Source organism: Lepisma saccharinum, chromosome 15 (assembly GCF_977018435.1).
Source record: "Lepisma saccharinum chromosome 15, izLepSacc3.1, whole genome shotgun sequence".
Classification (NCBI taxonomy): domain Eukaryota; kingdom Metazoa; phylum Arthropoda; class Insecta; order Zygentoma; family Lepismatidae; genus Lepisma; species Lepisma saccharinum.
In genome coordinates, this window is record NC_139243.1 from 39471061 (window position 1) to 39489180 (window position 18120).

Consider the following 18120-nt stretch of genomic DNA (forward strand, 5'->3'; position numbering starts at 1 on the left):
AATTTAATCTCTCTTAAACAATTAGTTTTGAACTACATTTATTATTTTTTTTTTTTTTAATGTGAACAGTTCTCATCTGGAGAGGGTTTACTGGCATGCAAGGCTTCCATCCGGTAAAGATTAAAAGAGCCTCTTATTTCCATTGCCTCCCCGATGGTGCAGTGGTATCGTCGTCGCCTTGCAATCAAGGGGTCCCGGGTTCGATACCCGGTGGAGGCACATAGTGGTTCGGATTCCACTTTAAATTGTAGGTCCAGTCCCAATTAGCCGTACTGTGCATAAAGTGGACTTAAAACACTAAATCAACCAACCAAATCTTATTTCCATTGCAGATTCTCAACTGTTCATCCTGTTGTACAACTTCAATTTCTATTCAGATTGATTTACCAAGTCATCTGCGACTTATTTTTATTGATTTCGTTATTGATGATTTCTGTGTATAATGACCACCATGCAATATTTCTCAACAAATGAATTACATGTTTTTTGCAGTCAGTTTTGTGTGTGTCAGTTATTACATGAATTAATAAATGCATTCCTGATTGCAATTTTCAACCAATAAGCATTTTATACTAGTGGAATATTGCATGTATTTTTTTCCACACTCTCACACCCACTGTAGAGATATTAAATGTGTTGTTTACTTTTCAGATGACCCTTCAGAAGCAAAAGGAAATGCAAATGTACAGGCTACAGGCTGTGGAGTTAGAATCGAAACTGATGATGCGCCAAAAGTGCCTGAAGCCATTCGAAGGTGGAACAGACAGTCTTCAAGCTCCCTTGAACAAAAATATAGAGATAGAAATTAATGTAACAAATGAGGACAAGTGCACATGTGACAATGCAGTATCATGTAAGGAATCCCGGAACCATTGTGATTGTCTGTGTGATGGAAAGCCCGAGAGTGGAACAAGTGTACCAAGCGAAAACGAAGGTGCACGTGAAATGTGTGATTTATGTAGAGACTCTGAAACTCTTCCCCATGCAGAACATTTGGATTGTATAGTTCCATCAGGCAGTGTTCCCAAAGTTCCACGTGAAGTTGAAACATGTGCAGGCATGATATCAGAAAGTACTCAAGATGGAAGTGAAAATTATTGTAGTGAGAATAACCATGAGGTTCTTGGAAGTAATGTTGGAAGAAATGAGAGTGTAACGTTATGTGTGAATAGAGAGGAGAAAGATAGTGTTGTAAGTAATTTATTGGATGCTCCGTCAATTAAAGACACTTCTGTACCAGACGAAAACCACTCTTACCCTGACAATAATTCAGCAGTGAGTTGCGACAAACTTTCTGATGAAGCACAAAATCTAGAAATAGGTACAGAGGTCTTCATTCAAAAAATATCTCCTTCAGGTGCAGCTGAAACTTCAGTAAGACTACATAGTTTTGAGATAGAATGCAGCATGGACATCAAATTGAAAGACAACGAATGTGCAGGGACGAAAGTCACGGAAAATGCCAAAGAAACTTGGTACAAGCAATTACCTCTTGAAAATACTGGAACTTTACCAGGGGAAGCCATGATTGAAAGTGCTGTTAGTACCAGGTTATCACTAGCTACTGAAATCAGTTCACTGGCTCCGTCTTCAAGTACTGACATAAACCAGTATTTGAATACAACTCTGGAGACCAGTAGCCCAAGTTCAACATCGAGTAGTACTTTGACTCGCAGAAAAAGTGATTGTAATTATACTCCTGCAGCTAAGAATTTCATGTCTACAAAATCCCAAGCCACTAGTAACCCAGATTTAGTGCTGAGAGATACTGAAAGAGGGAAAGATGATGTGCATGAACCAGCACCAAAACTAGTCCGACAGTTGTCATATACATTGGAAGCTCCGAGTCCAATTCTTTTGGCTCACATGGAGAAATGTGGTAGAGAGACTTCCCAGGATTCAGACTGTGTGAAATCACATTCCAAGGATATGACATTCAAGAAACCAGGCATTCCTTCCAAATCTGTCGCACCCAATCCAGTAAAGAGTACAAGACAAAATTTGTCTCTATCTGTTGTACGAACTCCAAAAGCCAAAAGAGGAATTCTTAGTGGTTTAATAAGAGCCAAAAGTAATTCTGAACATAATATTTACAGAACACCAAAATCAGGTGCAAGTACACGCTGTTCCTCAAATTCAAGCGTGGTTAGTAATAGTGCCAAGAGTGATCACAGTAAAACACCACGTAGCAGAAATGTACTTTCTTTCACCAAATCTTCCGTAAATCCAAAGTTGAACCAGGAGAAGCAAAAGCATATAGCAAGGTACTTGAAAGATGTGAATTCTCTGCCAGGTAGTATGCGTGGAAGTCCCACACGTGAAGATGGTTCCTCGAACTTGTTGCCCAAAGACGATGTTCTCAGGACGTGTTCTAGTCAGCCTCTACTAAATAAAGAAACTGTCGCACAAGAGCCTGTAGTCGTGGAAAATAAATATTTCAAGGAACTATTGCAGAAGATGCAAGAGGAGCACAAGACGCAAATGTTTAAACTTTTGGAAGAGCAAAGGAAACAACAAGAAGCTATGCAGAAGGAGTTCGTAAAGCAGCAGAAGAAACTACTGGACGAAATTAAGAGAGAATATCCAGATGTAATGAACACTCCAGAATCTCGAAAACTAGTGAAAGTCATTGAAAGTTTTACTGCAGATTCCGACACTGCACCAGAATGCAACGAAAATTCACAACGGAGGAATGACAGCCGTCAGTTGGTCCCAAATGAAAAAGTTGGTTGTGGGAAGAAGCTTTTTGAAGAATTGAAACATCCTCTGGAGTTGACCAAGGAACAGAAGAATTTCAGCAACTCACTTGTTCCAAGTTTACATGAAACGTATTCCAGTGGAATCCTTATAGTTCCTCCACGAGCAGAAATATCTGCATATCAAGAATTCATTCCACAATCAATAACACAGAAGGTTAGTTTTATTTATCCTTTGTTCCATTATTGTCTATGATATTTAAGAATTTTAAGAACATACCTAACAATATTGCAAGAAATAGAAGAAGCCTTTGAAATCATTTTAGGAAGTAGTAACTTGATATGTATATGCTGCATTATTTTCTACCTAGGTATACAGTTTGTTTTAACTGTATCAATCAGTTATCATAACAGGGTGCCATGGAGTAATTGGTTAAAGCAGCGGATTTGTAGTAATTTCTCAGGTCTGTTGCAGATTCGATTCCCACTAGAGGCAAAATAAATTTCACCTGAGGATGAGAGAAGATGTTCTCTCTTGAAACATAATGTTAGAATAAGTGTAGTTTAAAGCACTAGACAATAGATAATGTCCAATTAACATTGCATCAACTTGTACATTTGTCAAAGGAAGCCCTTTGTGCTTCCGGTTTGTCCTTGTGTTGCAAGAGAATGTGAAGTTGCATGTTTTCTGTACAGTATGTGACATTGTGGAGAAGTATGGGTGGAAGCTACAAGCCCACCAAACTTTGACTTGTTCCTAAAATTGAATAAAAAATTGGAAACAATCCGTACCTTTCATGGTTTTCCTCATGAGGTTACTTGGGTCATCGGGTGTATAAATAATAAAAGTGCCCTCATTGAGTTAACAAGACTTGCACAAATTTTGGACTGGTATGAAGAAAAAAATGGAGATTACTTCCAAGTCTGAAATGGATCTTGTATATTTGTCACCTATAAATTTAGATAGCATTCTTTCCATTTGAAATCTTCTGTTTATTTTTCAAATTTATCTATATTCCAGCTTGTAACAACTTACAAGCTAGTTTGTGTAGATAGTGAAGAAATTTTTGGGTTCATTTGAGATTTATATTTCTGGGAATAATGTGTAATTTATTCAATTCAAACTTGCATTTTACATATGTTTCATATTTTTATACCCATAAAGCGTTCCTTATATTGCTTTACTAACAACAACATCCTAATGTCCATGTCAACCCTGTTCCACATAGTACACCCTGGGCTGCATATTTGCTGCCTAATGAGGCACTTGTGCCTGGACCCACAGCCAGTAAAATCCTCTATATAAGGTTTAGCATAGTGCAGTGGCAAAAGTGGCGAAAAGTGGGTGGCAACTGCCCCCCTTGCCACCACTGGTAGCTCGTCTTGTTTTTTATACAGTCAGTGCAAAACAGTTATTTGAGTTTAGGAACAAAATATGGAATCCACATACACATTAAAGGATGGTGAATCCTTAAATCATAAGGGGGAAATTAATGGAGGGTTATTTTATTTTTGTGAACTACAAACTATTATGCCTACCATACTTTTGCATTTGTATTTTTAGAATTTTATTTATCCTGTAGAAATCCCTCTTACTTTTTCTTGCGTTTTTTTTAAAAAAAGCTTTTAATTATCTTTTCAGGCACTTACACTTGATATGAAAGCCAAATTTTTTAAGCTTCCTGCTTTGGTGAAGGGCTATCTGACACGTAGACTTCTCCAAACTGACCGTGTGCAAGGAATCATCAAGACCATACGTGACACATTGAGTTTTGTTATCCAGTTGAATCGAGAGAGACCAGCAAACTTAGTTGAAGTTAAAGAGAGTGATGTTGAACTGAATCGCAGATTACTTCATCAGGTATATACAATGTATCCATGTACAAATATGCAATGTTAACATTTTTTTAAATCTTTTGTCATTTGCAGAAATGTCATATGTATTGGTATTTTAATTACCTATATATTGATATTGTATTCCCTGATATTATGGTAATGCACAGGATGTATTTATCTTTCAGCTTTGGCATAATTTACACAATATCTGAATTATATCTTCCTCAAAATTTGATGAAGGTAATTTACTAGTCTGTACACCTCTTGGAATTAAACTCTGGTCACTTGTAGGGTGCCTAATTCTCTCTTGATAATTTCATTCAGGGAAGGGGAAAGTCTAGGTATGAGTCCTCCATGAGTTTCTTTGTCCTGTGGTTGATTCCCAGTCGAAACTCCAAAATTTCTGTGTTGTTGAATATGAAAACTACAAGTTTAAGTTTTTACTTAGCAAACTTAGCAATTGACCATGCTGTTTCTCAAGTCCTGCGAAAGGGCAAGCAAATAATATCGATGAGTGGAGACACATATTTATGGTGAATTAAAGATCCAAGATGTCTGTACAAAAACTGGGCATACTTTGGGATCAAGAGCAGTAAATAAAATGGCATTGCGGTGTTAAAATGGTGAATAAAATCCTAAATTTCATGTAAAAACTATACTTATTACACAAAATTCATATCTCACTTCTAATAGCACATGTATATAGTTGTCAGATTGTTAAGTTTATTCCTGTGTAAATTATAGAACAACCACAAGGAAAAAAAACCTTTCCCTTCTTCTGTTCAGCTTGGGCCATAAGGAAGCATGGTCCACTCTCCCTCTCGTCTCCCCGTGGAAGTACGGTGCACAGGAGTCGCGGGTCTGCGCAAGTTTCTTTGCTAGTGGTTCCACTATAGTCATTTTTTCCTTCTCGAACATTTACAGCAGAATTAATCAATTTTCAATGATTTGCATAATTCACATGATAATTCAGACCTCGGAAGGTGTTGTGTTTGTAAATAAAATCTAAATTTTTTGTTTAAGGGCATGCGAGACAGTCTCACCCGGCTTTTCCCTCCGAGTCAGTGTTGCCAACTTAGCTCTCTTGGAGCCAGATCTGGCTCTTTCATGCATTCGTTTGGCTGTGAACTGGGGTGGCACCCCCGTGCACCACTATGATACCATCACTGGTTCCGACCAACGTAGACCAACTTTTGCCATGATTATGCATTTTGCACGTCACGTGATATTGTTATATTGGCTGCATCGCTCCACCCCCTCTTATATCCCCAGTTACTTTTTTATAGTGCCGTATTAACGTAATATTGTTATCAGGGAATCCTTTATTTTCGATTTTATACGACCATGAGATGGGTGATGCCGCCGGATCTAGATGGTGAAAAATAAGAATAAATTGTCATCAATTTAGAGTTAACAGTAATAGCAGTTACCCCACCCCTTTGACAACTAACATTACCCTAGGAAGCACTTTATCCAGACTTCGTAAGCCTAGATCTTTGAAAGTCAGTGTTAACTAAGGTGAAATTTAGCTCTTTTCTGTGCACCAAGTTTGGAAACACTGCCAGGAGGCAAGAAGAAATGCATTGGGCATATGGAAGTATTATTTCATTTGTTATCTTGGGAATATGAAACTTCCGATGTAATAGACAATGATATCAACGGGAATAGGGTAGTTTGAAGAAGTGATTCTCAAGAAGAAAAGTCGAAACTCTCATTTGATTAGCCGTAACTTGATATTGAAGTTGATTCCCCATAAGGAATGCATGGGATTCCGAAAATTCTTTATTTCATATTTTTCAACTATTGTGTCCAGCTTAATAATCAACATAAATAAATGCTTCCACTTGCAACATGGAGAGAAATTCATACTCTTGGTAAACCCAGCTTTTTTTTAGTAGCAGTGCCCATCTGGGCGATATTGAAATAAATGTGCAATTAGTGCATAACTGTATCTTCTCCCCTTGAGAGTTTATTTTGCATTTTGCCATTCATTTCGTGACAATGCCCCCCCCCCTCCCCAGTACCGGGTTTGATACCCGGTGGAGGCACACACATACAGGAAAACCTCGTTAATACGAAGTTCAAGGGACCAAAAAATGTCAACTTCGTATTAAACGACTTCGAGTTATCCAAACTTTTCAAGATGACGCCTGTTTTCAGGTGTAAATAAAGTAGAGTATAAATTACCCCCACAAAGGATGTTTTATACTTGGTGGTAGCTCAGAAAATAAGCTTTATATGTACTATATAATAATATTGTACGTTTTAAAGAAAGTGTAAAAAATGTTACACAAAATGAGAACACGGAGCTTAACGCGGACACAAAGATTCCAAGGAGATGGTTAACACCATTTATCCTGCCTAGTTATACAACCGGTTATGCATGGGATGCATGTTGTGGCAAAAAGTCTTTTAACAAACGGTATTTTCTTTTAATTGTGCAAAGTCCTTGCTCTTCCACGAAATTCTTACAATTTTAGTTGATAAGAAACCCGTTTGCACGGATACCTAGGGAAAGGAAAACAATCTCGTTTACTGCAAGAAGTGAAACTCCGAAGAATGTTGACGGTAGTCACTGGCGCAAGCAAGAGACGGGAGATAATCGGACAGAATGAATATTGGATTTTATGTGCGTTCACTAGAACATTGTCCGTTACAGGATTAACTGGTAAGAGAAGATTCTGTTGGGAGAGAACACAACAAAAAAATCTGGGCTGTAAATTTCGTTCTGGTTCGGCTGTTAAAAAGACATCGTAAAAAAGTCACGTATTCTTTGCTTCAGTTAACTTCATAATCGTTCCCCCCCTCCCCCTTTGCAGGAATCAGTTCAAACTCTTCCTCAACTTGCATTGTAATCCACTCTGAAAAAGTAAACACACAACTTGCGATCTGTTTGCACGGAATTTGTATCCTAAGACACGTGCCGCACTCGATAATTACTCTGGTTTGGATCCCACTTCAAACTGTATATTTAATCCCGCTTAGCTCATCAGCATAAAATGAACTAAAAACAAGCTTTACGAAACTTGCGTATTTTCAGATTAATCAACAATTTATTGTAGGTTTCAGGAGTATTCTGGAGGTCAAACACTCGCTCCACGAAAACTTTTCCTCTCGTATTCCTACATTGAGCATTGCGTGTTTTTTTGCAGCACGCTAATGGTTCTGAAGAAAAGCGGGGATTATATGGCTTTGCGAGATTCAAAACAATGACGCTTATTCCTTCGCACTGGATGAGTCATTGCAGTTACCGGCAAGCGAGAGCTTTCCAGACGCTAGACTAAACACTGGCGCCAGCTGCAGCGTAAACACAATGAGACCGGCTGGAAGTTAGAGCAGCAGGTGGCAGAAGGGAAATAAATCATGGGTATTTTCAAGATAACGCAGTTGAAGATCGAACTTTTATCAGCAGTGTGAAAAAAAAAATGATCCTTGCATTACCTTTTACCATGCAACAGACAATACGGGCAATATTTCCTAACCAGACAGCTGCAAACAAGAAAGAGAGACCTGAATTCTGCAATTATCGCATTACCATGCACACCATTGGCGGATAATGAGCTGTTGTAGGAGAAGGAAGGGGGTCACTTTTCTTTTACTTATCATGCAGTTTTTGTTCGTTTTGAAGAAGATATTCAGAACTGTTTGCTTTATTTTAGACGCCAAAGGAAAGGAGCCAGTGTGCGCACACGAGCAAGAAAATTGTGGACGAAACAATTAAGGGGAGAAGTCACCCAGACAACAAAACACCGTTTTGTAAAATTTTATGACCGGCACAGTTGGGAAACGTATGAAACGGGAAACTGGAGTTGCAACATACGTAAGATCGACGTCAACTTTTGCAGGAAACCTAGATGACAACGCATTAAGCGGGTTGACGATGTTTAGTTGGCCTATGCGGCTTTGATTATCTGTAACAGTTTCCCTTTTTTTAATGAAGTTCTACAGGGCACAAAGAACATGCTTTTAATGAAAGTGGTTACCGGAAGTTCTCGGCTACCAGGCCAAAAGTTGCTCGCTCACGGGAAATTGCTGTATCTTGAGCTCAGAGCTAGACAGATGGGTGAGACTTCCAGGCGCCACGCGTCTTGTATTTTGGAACATTCGTGCGATCTTATCTCGCATTTCTCATCTAGCACTGGTGAATATTTCCAAGGTGGCGCATTCAGCGGGGATAGAGCTTGACCTCCCATGCACATTGACAAAGAATGTCAATGTCCAGCGGGCATTTCGGGCTACTTCCCTCGAGTTGTCAGCAGCTCTTAGGACAAGGAAACATGTCAAGGTCAAGTTAAAATAACGTCCAAGGTCTCTCCACATTCGATCTTCTCTTGTCGACTTACGCAGGTGTCTACTTCGAATTAAGCGAAACCAGTTTTGCGGAAGGGTCTTGTAAACAACTTCGTATTAAAAATTATCCGTATTAAAGTACAAGAAAAAACAAGCTAGCAGAATAAGAGTAGCAGGGCTAAAGGATACTCAAGTTTGAATTAGTTTTCATAAAAAATGCTAAGTTGCTGACCAAGGAAGTTTATTAAGATGTAAAAACACTTAACATGCAACATTACATGTTAAGTGTTTTTACATCTTAATAAACTGCCTTGGTCAGCAACTTAGTGTTTTGTTTTTTTTTTAATATGGAAAGAAGGCTTAATTATATTACAATTGGTTAGTTTTCATATTTTCCTTGCATTTTCCATCCAGGCGTCCAAGGGCACCTGCAGAGGGGGAATGGAGGGGCAATTCCAACCCCTTGATTTCAAATTTTATGAAAGTAGAAATATATTATAATATATTATACAGTCTCATCAAGTTCAATGCTGTAACTAGGGGGTAGCAGGAGTCGGCCCTGGGCACCGAACGATCTAAATTAAAAAAGTTTTAAAACAGAATGCCATGGTGGCCCGTGATATTATTTGCTATCAATGGGTTATCAGGGATGGCTTCATAAACCAAGTCCATTTTCAAAAGTTTAATAGTATTATATAAAAGTAAATTATGTGTTTGTAATCATAAGACACAGCAAATCTAGAAGTATCGTTCTAATACCTACAGTATATTTTCAATATCTTCCCACTCATAGCTGAAGCCGAGAGAATATATTCTAATTACTTCCTGCTACTTTAACTTGGCTCGTAAATCAGATGAAATAATTTTACACCTATCTGTTCTTTGTATTCTGTTAATTTAACCATTATCAAGTTTTGAGCAAAATAATATCTGCAGTCTACATCACTGCAAAGAAATTTTACAAAGTAGTTTATCAAACTTCAGAAAGGATAGGGGGAGAGTAACAGCAATGCGCCTGTCTGGCTATGGCCCTGGTGTTTGCGTCGAACGTGACATGTTCCAGTCCTGCCCTATATCCCTATATATACGACATTTTCTTACGGAGCCTACGCCACGGAATTTTTTTTTCAATGTGTGGAAAGGGGGGGGGGGGGTAGCAACATTCCTAAATCTCATTTCATTGGCGATGTGGCTTACGAAGCTTCAAGTTCCTTTTCTAAGTAGTGGAAATGTATTACAGTTGGCAACACTGCAGACAGGTGTGCAACCGGTACAGTTTCTACTTGAAACAACTACGTCATGCAGAGGGAGGGGCGTACAGTTGATTGAAAGAATGCACTAAGACCTACTAGGTATCGTAGGACTGCGGGTACCCGGCGGGTTTACAATACCTGCCAGGAACAATCTGGGTAGGTGGTCAGACAAGGTGGTGTTCAAGCGAGGGTGTTGTGCAGGTTGCATGGCATTTCAGGAATGATGTCTCGCGTACGGGTCTGGTCCAGGTCTTCTGCAAGCCTCTGGGTATAGTATAATTTCAAAGTGATATCAACTCAACCATACTTAGGGGTTAAATTATTTTCCGCTAGCCATCTGGAATGCCTTCTTCCTATGTGTCTGTTGTCTCACCCTCCTCCTATATGGATGTGGCAACCAAGTATTGAAATTCCCCTTGTGAATAGGGAATGGGGAGCTCTGGCTAATAGTGGCCTCCCAGATGGCGTAGTGGTTATGTCGTCTCTTTGTAATCAAGGGGTCCCAGGTTCGATACCCGGTGGAGGCATATAGTGGTTAGAATCCCACTTTAAACTATAGGTCCAGTCCCGATTAGCCTTACTGTGCATAACGTGGACTTAAAACACCAACTCAATCAAAAGCTCTGGCTAGTAGAACAAGGCACGTGCCATCTCCAGTATTCCTCTTAATGGGGTGGAAATACTTGTGTGATAGCAGTCTTTAGGTTAATTTGTAGATACATTTTTAAAGATTTAAGAAGAATTTAAGTCATTCTCTTTAATTTTACTGCCTCTTTTTGTAACTTGACTGCCTTTTTTTCGACCTACACTGCTTTTTTTTCAATTTTTCGTTGCCTTTTTGCCTGCCATTTTTAATATTTTTCAGTGCCTGAACATCCGGGCTCTAGTCATATGTGAATAAAATTATGAAATACAGAATGATTTTTTCAACGGCTGGTAATTTTCTTTCTTATGTTAACTGCATTGATTCTGGCAACTCTTCATTGTTTACCACTCTCTGAAGAGAGGGTCAGTTTCACCTAGAGGGGTGGGTTTCGTATGGCAAAACCCTCTGCCCTCTCATGCACAGGTCCCATGCATGAATCTGGTCATTGGCTTTACTCTTCCCAACTTAGTACTAATACTTACAACTTTGGTAATTGGTCCTATTTTGAAGATCTAGGTTTTCTATTAAGAACACAATAAAAATATCATATAAAAGCTATTTTACTTACGTATTTGTGAGTCTATTCCATGAGACCGATAATACCAATGTATTCGCATCCTGGATACCTCTTGGCCAAAACTTCGGTCAAGAAAATTAGGGAGGTGGGGGAAAAAACCGAACACAGCCTCAGAAATACATGGGAGGTAAAGGAAGAGATAGAGAATTTGACTATTATCTCCCAAGATAATATTATGAGCTTTAAATTATTAATTTATACCCCATCGTTCCAAGAGATAAAACAGCAGATTGTCTCCACCGTTGGCTTATGGAAAAAGGAGTGGATGCTTTAACCTCATGGGAATTTGTAAGATGGCTACAGTTAGTTACAAAGTACAATTATTTTAGTTTCATTAATAACATTTATTTACAGAGGGAAGGGTTAGCCATGGGAAATCCAGTTTCTGGGATTATTTCTAGTATCTTTCTACACTACATAGAAAAAATCAGCTTTAAATCAAATGGAAAATGAAATAAAGTTCTTTGGAAGGTATGTAGATGACATACTGGTAATAGGGGAAGAGAAAGGGCTAGGTAAATTATTTAACATCCTAAGCAAACAGGAAGACTGTATTAAATACACTAAAGAAGAAATGCATAATGGGGAAATTAGGTTTTTAGACCTAAAGATTAATGAAAATGGCAAAATTAAAACTGGGGTATTCCACAAAGCACTCGCGGGAGAAATCTACATTAAAAAAGAATCAAGGCATGCAGGGAGATAAAAGAAAAATGTTTTTTCTGAATTTCTACATAAGAGCGAATAGATTGTGCAACCAGAAAGGCACTTTGGCTAAAGAAGAAGAATGGATTTTGATAATGGGGAAAAAGAATGGATATAACAATAATGAAATGAAAATAAGAAAGAATGCGTACACATTTTGCAAAAGAGAAAAAAGAGGAACCTCTAAGGATAAGAAAATTACAGCCAAAGAAAATGAAGCAGGGGAAGAGAACATGAAACCTAAGTTCATAGGAATTCCTTACATTAAAGATGTTTCAGAAAAAATTGAAAAGTCTTAAAGGATTATAACATAAAAAGTGGAATGAAGCCCCCGCGAAATATAGAAAAGCACTTCTCAGAATATAAAAGGTCTGGAAAGGAAAAAGACAAAGACGAAGATGTGAAAGGAGTGTGCAGTATTAAATGTAACTGCGATAAGGAATACATCGGACAGACGGGGAGAAGTATGAAAGTTTGATGGAAAGAACATGACAAAGACATCAAAGACGGGAATCCCAGAAAAGGCTTATCCGAGCATGTACTTGAAAACTCCCATAAAATTTAAGAAAAAGTTGTTTTTAGAAGGGAAATCACGCTATCAATAGGAACATGTATGAAGTAGCTAACATATGTAATGATAGGGACAATAAGCTCAATCGGGAAGACTGAAATCTTGACGAAATCTGGATAAACCTATTTAAAAGATTGGGAAAAGGCCAAAAGAGGGAAGAAATAGGATTTCAGGTTACCCCGGAAGTGATTTGTGCCGTACAGGAAGTGTGTGAATTTGACCCGGAAATAACGTAGTTATAATCGAGGTGAAGACATGTTGTAGGGATTTAGCCTGTGCTTCCTGCATTCCCCGCGGAACATCAGCTGATTAACACGTAGACGGAAGAGAGCACATTTCTTGGATTTTTAACTCTCTTTTACTGCTTTTAATGAATTTTATGGGAATTTATAGTGAACATGACAAGTTTTAAGGGAATGCAGAGTGAAGTGGACATAGTTTTATCTGATAATTTTTTTCCCAATCCTACCTGTTCAACATTTCCTTGTGTGATATAATGACGTGGCATGACAGTATTGCATGCTTAAAGAATGCCTGAAGAAGGAAGCAGTCGCTTCCCCAAAACGTAGCTAACTCAAGGAGTAGACTCACAAATATGTAAGTAAAATAGCTTTTATATGATATTTTTTGTGTGTTCTTAATAAAAAAAAAGAAGGGTAAAGTACTCCCCTGTGCATAGCACCATGCCATGAAGGCGTATAGGGGGTGTGGAGGTAACGCCCCACACTTTCTTGATCCGGTCGTGAGTGGGGGTGATGTGATCAGCATCACGCCCCTGACCGCCTTTACCCCCCCAGGGTTTCCCCCCGATACCCATGTTATTCGACGCTGGGTGGGCGCCGGGGCCGCTTCCAACGTTAGAAAAATTCCCGGATTTGAACCGACCAGGGATCGAATCCAGGACCTTTATCATGGTAGTCAGACGCGTTCTTAATAGAAATATTTTTTTTAATATTTAATATTGTGAGTAATACACACCAAATCCAATATGAATGTTGATTTGTCGTCAAGTGTTTAAAAATATTCATATGGTCTACATCTGATGTACATAAAATTTTATTTTGTGCAATGTAATAGAGTTTGAAAAGTTGTTTAATTTTTAGAAAACTTGTAACCCTTGTCATCAGTCCTCCGAGATGATATTTCTTTTGTTCTCGAATGTATTTTGTTATTTGTATGGCTATTGAATACTGTGGTAAAATAGTGAGTATTTTTTTAAATGGATAAAAAAATATATTTTGAGTTTATGTGGGAACCGGCATGCGTATGTATAATACATTATATTGTGTGGCATTTCTGCCTCTTTATACTAATCATGATGACAAGTATAAATTATGATTAGATGATATTAATGAAAGGATCCACAAAGGAACACCCAATTGCAAGCTGCAACTTTGAACCCAGAACCTTTGTTGATTAGATTGTGAATAATTATTTGTAGTCTGTTATTTTCTTCTGATACATTGCTATTTTATAAGCATTACATGTGTCTTTTAACAGTTGAATGCTGCCTGCTACGACTTACACGATGTTTTCTTCAGTCTGACAACCAAAGAAAGAATGGCTATAATTGCTGCAGACAGAGAACTCCTTCAGAAAAGACAACATAAGCCACAAGGAAAAGGCTTCTTGTCAGCTGCCACAAGGAAGTCAATAGAAAGGAAAAGGAGTCAACAGTATGTACATTTGGTTTCATTGTTTAGAAATACTTATACTCTTTTCTGATGTACATTCTGGATCTTCTTTCTTTGCCCTGGACTTGCAGATATTATTTTCTTGAATATTTATTGCATTTCATTACTTTGACCTATGCAATGGCATAGAGGTGATGCTGTCTCCTTGTAATCGAGGGGTCCTGGATTTGATCCTTGGAAGTGCATTATTACACAGTGTGTGTTCAGTCCCAATTAGTGTATCCGACTTAGAATAACATTTCTTCCCATGTAATTTCATTTCATATTCATCTAATTCCCTTTTGTTTTTACAGAGAGGACAGGATAAATATGTCAGAACTAAGCCCCTGTGTATTGTTCTCGTGGTGCTTGCTAATATTGCTCTGATCATCATTAGAAACAAGGGGGGATTTTCTTTAAAAAATATTAGTGTTTCAACTTGCAAAACTCTCATCTTTAATTTAAATTTTTGTTTTAATAGATGCCTACCTTCATAGCCATATTCACATGGAACTGTAAAACCATAAATATGAATTCTTTCTCGTTAATTTTTGAACAATTGTAATATGTTTTCATGATTGTTCATGTTGAGGGGAATAAACAACATGGTTGATAACATAAGACGTAAGCGAGTTACTTAAGGTATATCCGTGAAACTTACTTGTAAATGTTCTATTAATTTTCTGTGGCCTCTGCCACCATCCACTTGGGAACTCGATGCTTCACTGTTAGGTTGACTTCCGGTTCATGTTGTTGTTTCCTCGACTACCGCCAGGGGTGCTGGTGTAGCCATTTTGTCTGCTGCGCACGATGGGTTTGAGCTGTTGTAATAGCAGGAGCCAAACATGATGAGCCTGACTTCTGTCGATATTCAGCTCGTGTGCAAAGTGCATAATTGCATGCATCTCTTTGATTTTGGTGTCGATTAGGGTGTGTGATGTATGCCTAACTGAAACTTTTTGGATCCTGTGTTTCTTGAACTTGAGGTGCCTTGCTAGTCCGGTAGTGGGTTGGGATTTTTTGCATCCGCTAAGTGCTGTTGTATACGCTCGTGGACAGATCTGATGGATCTGCCAATGTAGTGTGAATTGCACTCGCACTGGGTTGTCTACTGGGGAAAGGAATGATCTCTTGTGTTTGCTTAGGGCACTGGCTATTTTGTTCATTGGTTTGTGTGCCAGTTTTATGTCATTTTGTTTCAAGGACTTGGCTAGGCGGTTGGATGTAGTCCGGTGGTAAGGAAAGCCAATCCATTTAGCTTTATCACTGCTGGCTGGGTGGAGTAGGTTAGGTTGTCGTACTTGCATTTCCGCTTTGCTGCACCATGTAGAGAGTTGATGTACTGTGTATCCATTTTGAAGTCCTATGTCGTCACTATGGTAACTTCTTCCTTGAAATCTTCACTTGAACAGTGCGAGAAAGCTCTTCTGTACAAGTTAATGTTACATACATTGGCTTTATGTTGGGGTGGGTGGGTGGAAAAGAAGTGGATATACTGGTTCCCTGCCCCTGGTTTTCTATAGACTGTGGTGGTGAATTTGTTGCCCCTTTGGATGGTTAGATCTAGGAAGTTTATGATGCCTTGGTTTTCCCTTTCTATTGTAAATTGCAACCTGGGGTGAATGTTGCTAAGTTTTTCCATGAGTAGATCTATTTCCTCTTCCCTTTTGTAAACGACCAAGGTATCATCTTCATATCTGCCATATCGTATGTAACAGAGTTCTGGTGAGTGAAGAATATCTTTTTCAGCTAGGTGCATAACAATGTTTGCTATGGGAGCAGACAGGGGGTTGCCCTTTGGCCCTTCTGTTTGTTGAAAATAGTTGTGTCTGAGGCAGATTTCCAATAACTTGGATACCTCAGACACTTCCACTGGTGAGACCGTATTGGCAGAAAGCCATCTTTCCACTGAGGTGAGGGCTAGATCAATTGCGATGGAGTTATACATGTCAACTATATCTATGCTGGCCATTTTGGCATGGTTGGCTTGTACTATTGATGTTATTAGTTATTTGGCATCTGTGCTGTTTCAGAAAATGTAGATCTCTTTTTTAGCCACTTTGTGAGGTGGGCCGTTGGTTGGTTGAACCCTGCGATGATGAGGCGCATCGGAATCCCCTGTTTCTGTGTTTTTGGTATGCCATATGCTATGGCGGGAGATGGGTGGGTGTTGAGGAGAATTTTGCAGTCTTCCTGGTTCAGCATTACACAACTTTCAACTGCACGCTTGATAATGCGTTTGTACTTTTCGGTTGGGTCCCTGTCAATGGTCGATATATATCATGTTTTGAAGGTATCTCATCACGATATTTTAGCGATATATATTGTGTCGGTGATATATTATCATGATATTTTAGTGATATATCGTCACAATATATCGACACGATATTGCCGTGTTGGCAATATATTGTCAATATTTTAGCCATATATATCATGTCAGTAATATATTGTCACGATATTTGGCGATATATATCGGGGAGACACTATATCGCCGATATCACAATATGGAAAAAATATAGTATTGTATCATCTGTGACGATAATTTCTTGATGATATATCGCGATACCAAATTTCCGATATTGTCCATCCCCAATTACTTGTAATTACTGAAAAGTGCCAAGTATTTCTGCCCCGATTTTCTTGCTCGCATGGAAGAGCACCCTTATACGAGACATCTTAACCAATTAACATAAAGGCAAAAAGACTTTCCTCTGGTGTCTAAAATTACACAGATGCTCTTCAACCTGAATATGCGCATTCAATAAACATAGCGAATATAGCGTACTGCAAGTGAAAAAAAAAGACTCCCATCTTCCCCCCCATGAGCTCGTTACTCCGGCACTGTGCAGAGATATGCAGTAATTGAAGGATTCAGCCTCTTTCTCATTCTTTAATCCCTGCATCGGAAATCTTGCTCATATATCTGAAGCATTGACATGACAACATGGGAGAGCTTCAAGCAGTGATCCTTCTCCTCTCCCCCCTCCTTCCTTCTTTCTTCCTGCAACTTGGCCGGGAATAAGCTTAAGTACACTTGTGATAAGACTTGTTCAGCATGGCTCCACCACCTGTTTTTCTCCCCCTTCTCCTTCCTCCCGTTACAAACCAGTTGGAGGAATGTATGCAAGCAGCTGGCAACAGGTGCTAATGTGGCAACAGGTGCTAATGTTTTGTCTCGAGGCTCCAGATCTATGACTCATTCACTCTGAAAGAAAGAAAACTGCATTGTTTTGAATCTTGCCTCAGAATGTTGTTTTGCTTTGAAACAGGAGCACCAGATACAAAGCGAGGAGTTAAAAAAAAAAAGAAACTATAACTATTTTTTTTTCTTCTTGTTCTTCCATCTGATAAACACCTTGAACAAACAGAGCAGTGCAGGAAGGAAGTGCACATGATGCTAAGAATAATATAATCACCGCTTTTCTTCGGAACCATTCACGTGCTGAAAATAAATCACGCAATATTAAACGTTGACGGGAAGAGAAAAAGGAAACACATTATTTACGGGGAAACTATTGGTGGAAGGGGTGTTTGCCTCCGCAAGACTTCTAAATCCAATAATAGATCGTGAATTAACATGGATGTAAATAACTATCAGTGGCATGCTCAAAGGGGGGTGATGGGGGTTATAATCCTCCTCCCTCTGGCCAGTATTTCTAAAAAAATGAAAAAGAATGTCAAAGGCAGGAAAAGATGACAAAGTGAGGGCTGATTACTATAAAAAGTATACATAACCCCATTCCCCCTTTCGAAAATCCTGCGTGCCTCACTGATTAATTTATTGTGATGTCTAAAAATGCGTAAGTTCGACAAAGCTTGTTTTGTTCACTTCATGCTGTTGGACTGATCGGGACTGGATACATATGCAGCTCA

General features: G+C 38.8%; 1 protein-coding gene across 5 annotated transcripts in view; it reads left to right on the forward strand.

The window, feature by feature from the left end:
- The window catches only part of Cp110 (Centriolar coiled coil protein 110kDa), a 72782-nt gene that overhangs the window by 27662 nt on the left and 27000 nt on the right, over window positions 1-18120 (forward strand). For all 5 annotated transcript variants that reach the window (XR_014443424.1, XR_014443425.1, XM_083136888.1 and 2 more), the window contains exons 3-5: window positions 652-2913; window positions 4339-4557; window positions 14075-14250. Coding sequence is in view for 3 of the 5 variants with exons in the window: in XM_083136888.1 (XP_082993014.1) it covers window positions 652-2913; window positions 4339-4557; window positions 14075-14250 (2657 nt within the window). In the remaining 2 variants the exon portion in view is untranslated. The remainder of the gene's footprint in view (window positions 1-651; window positions 2914-4338; window positions 4558-14074; window positions 14251-18120) is intronic.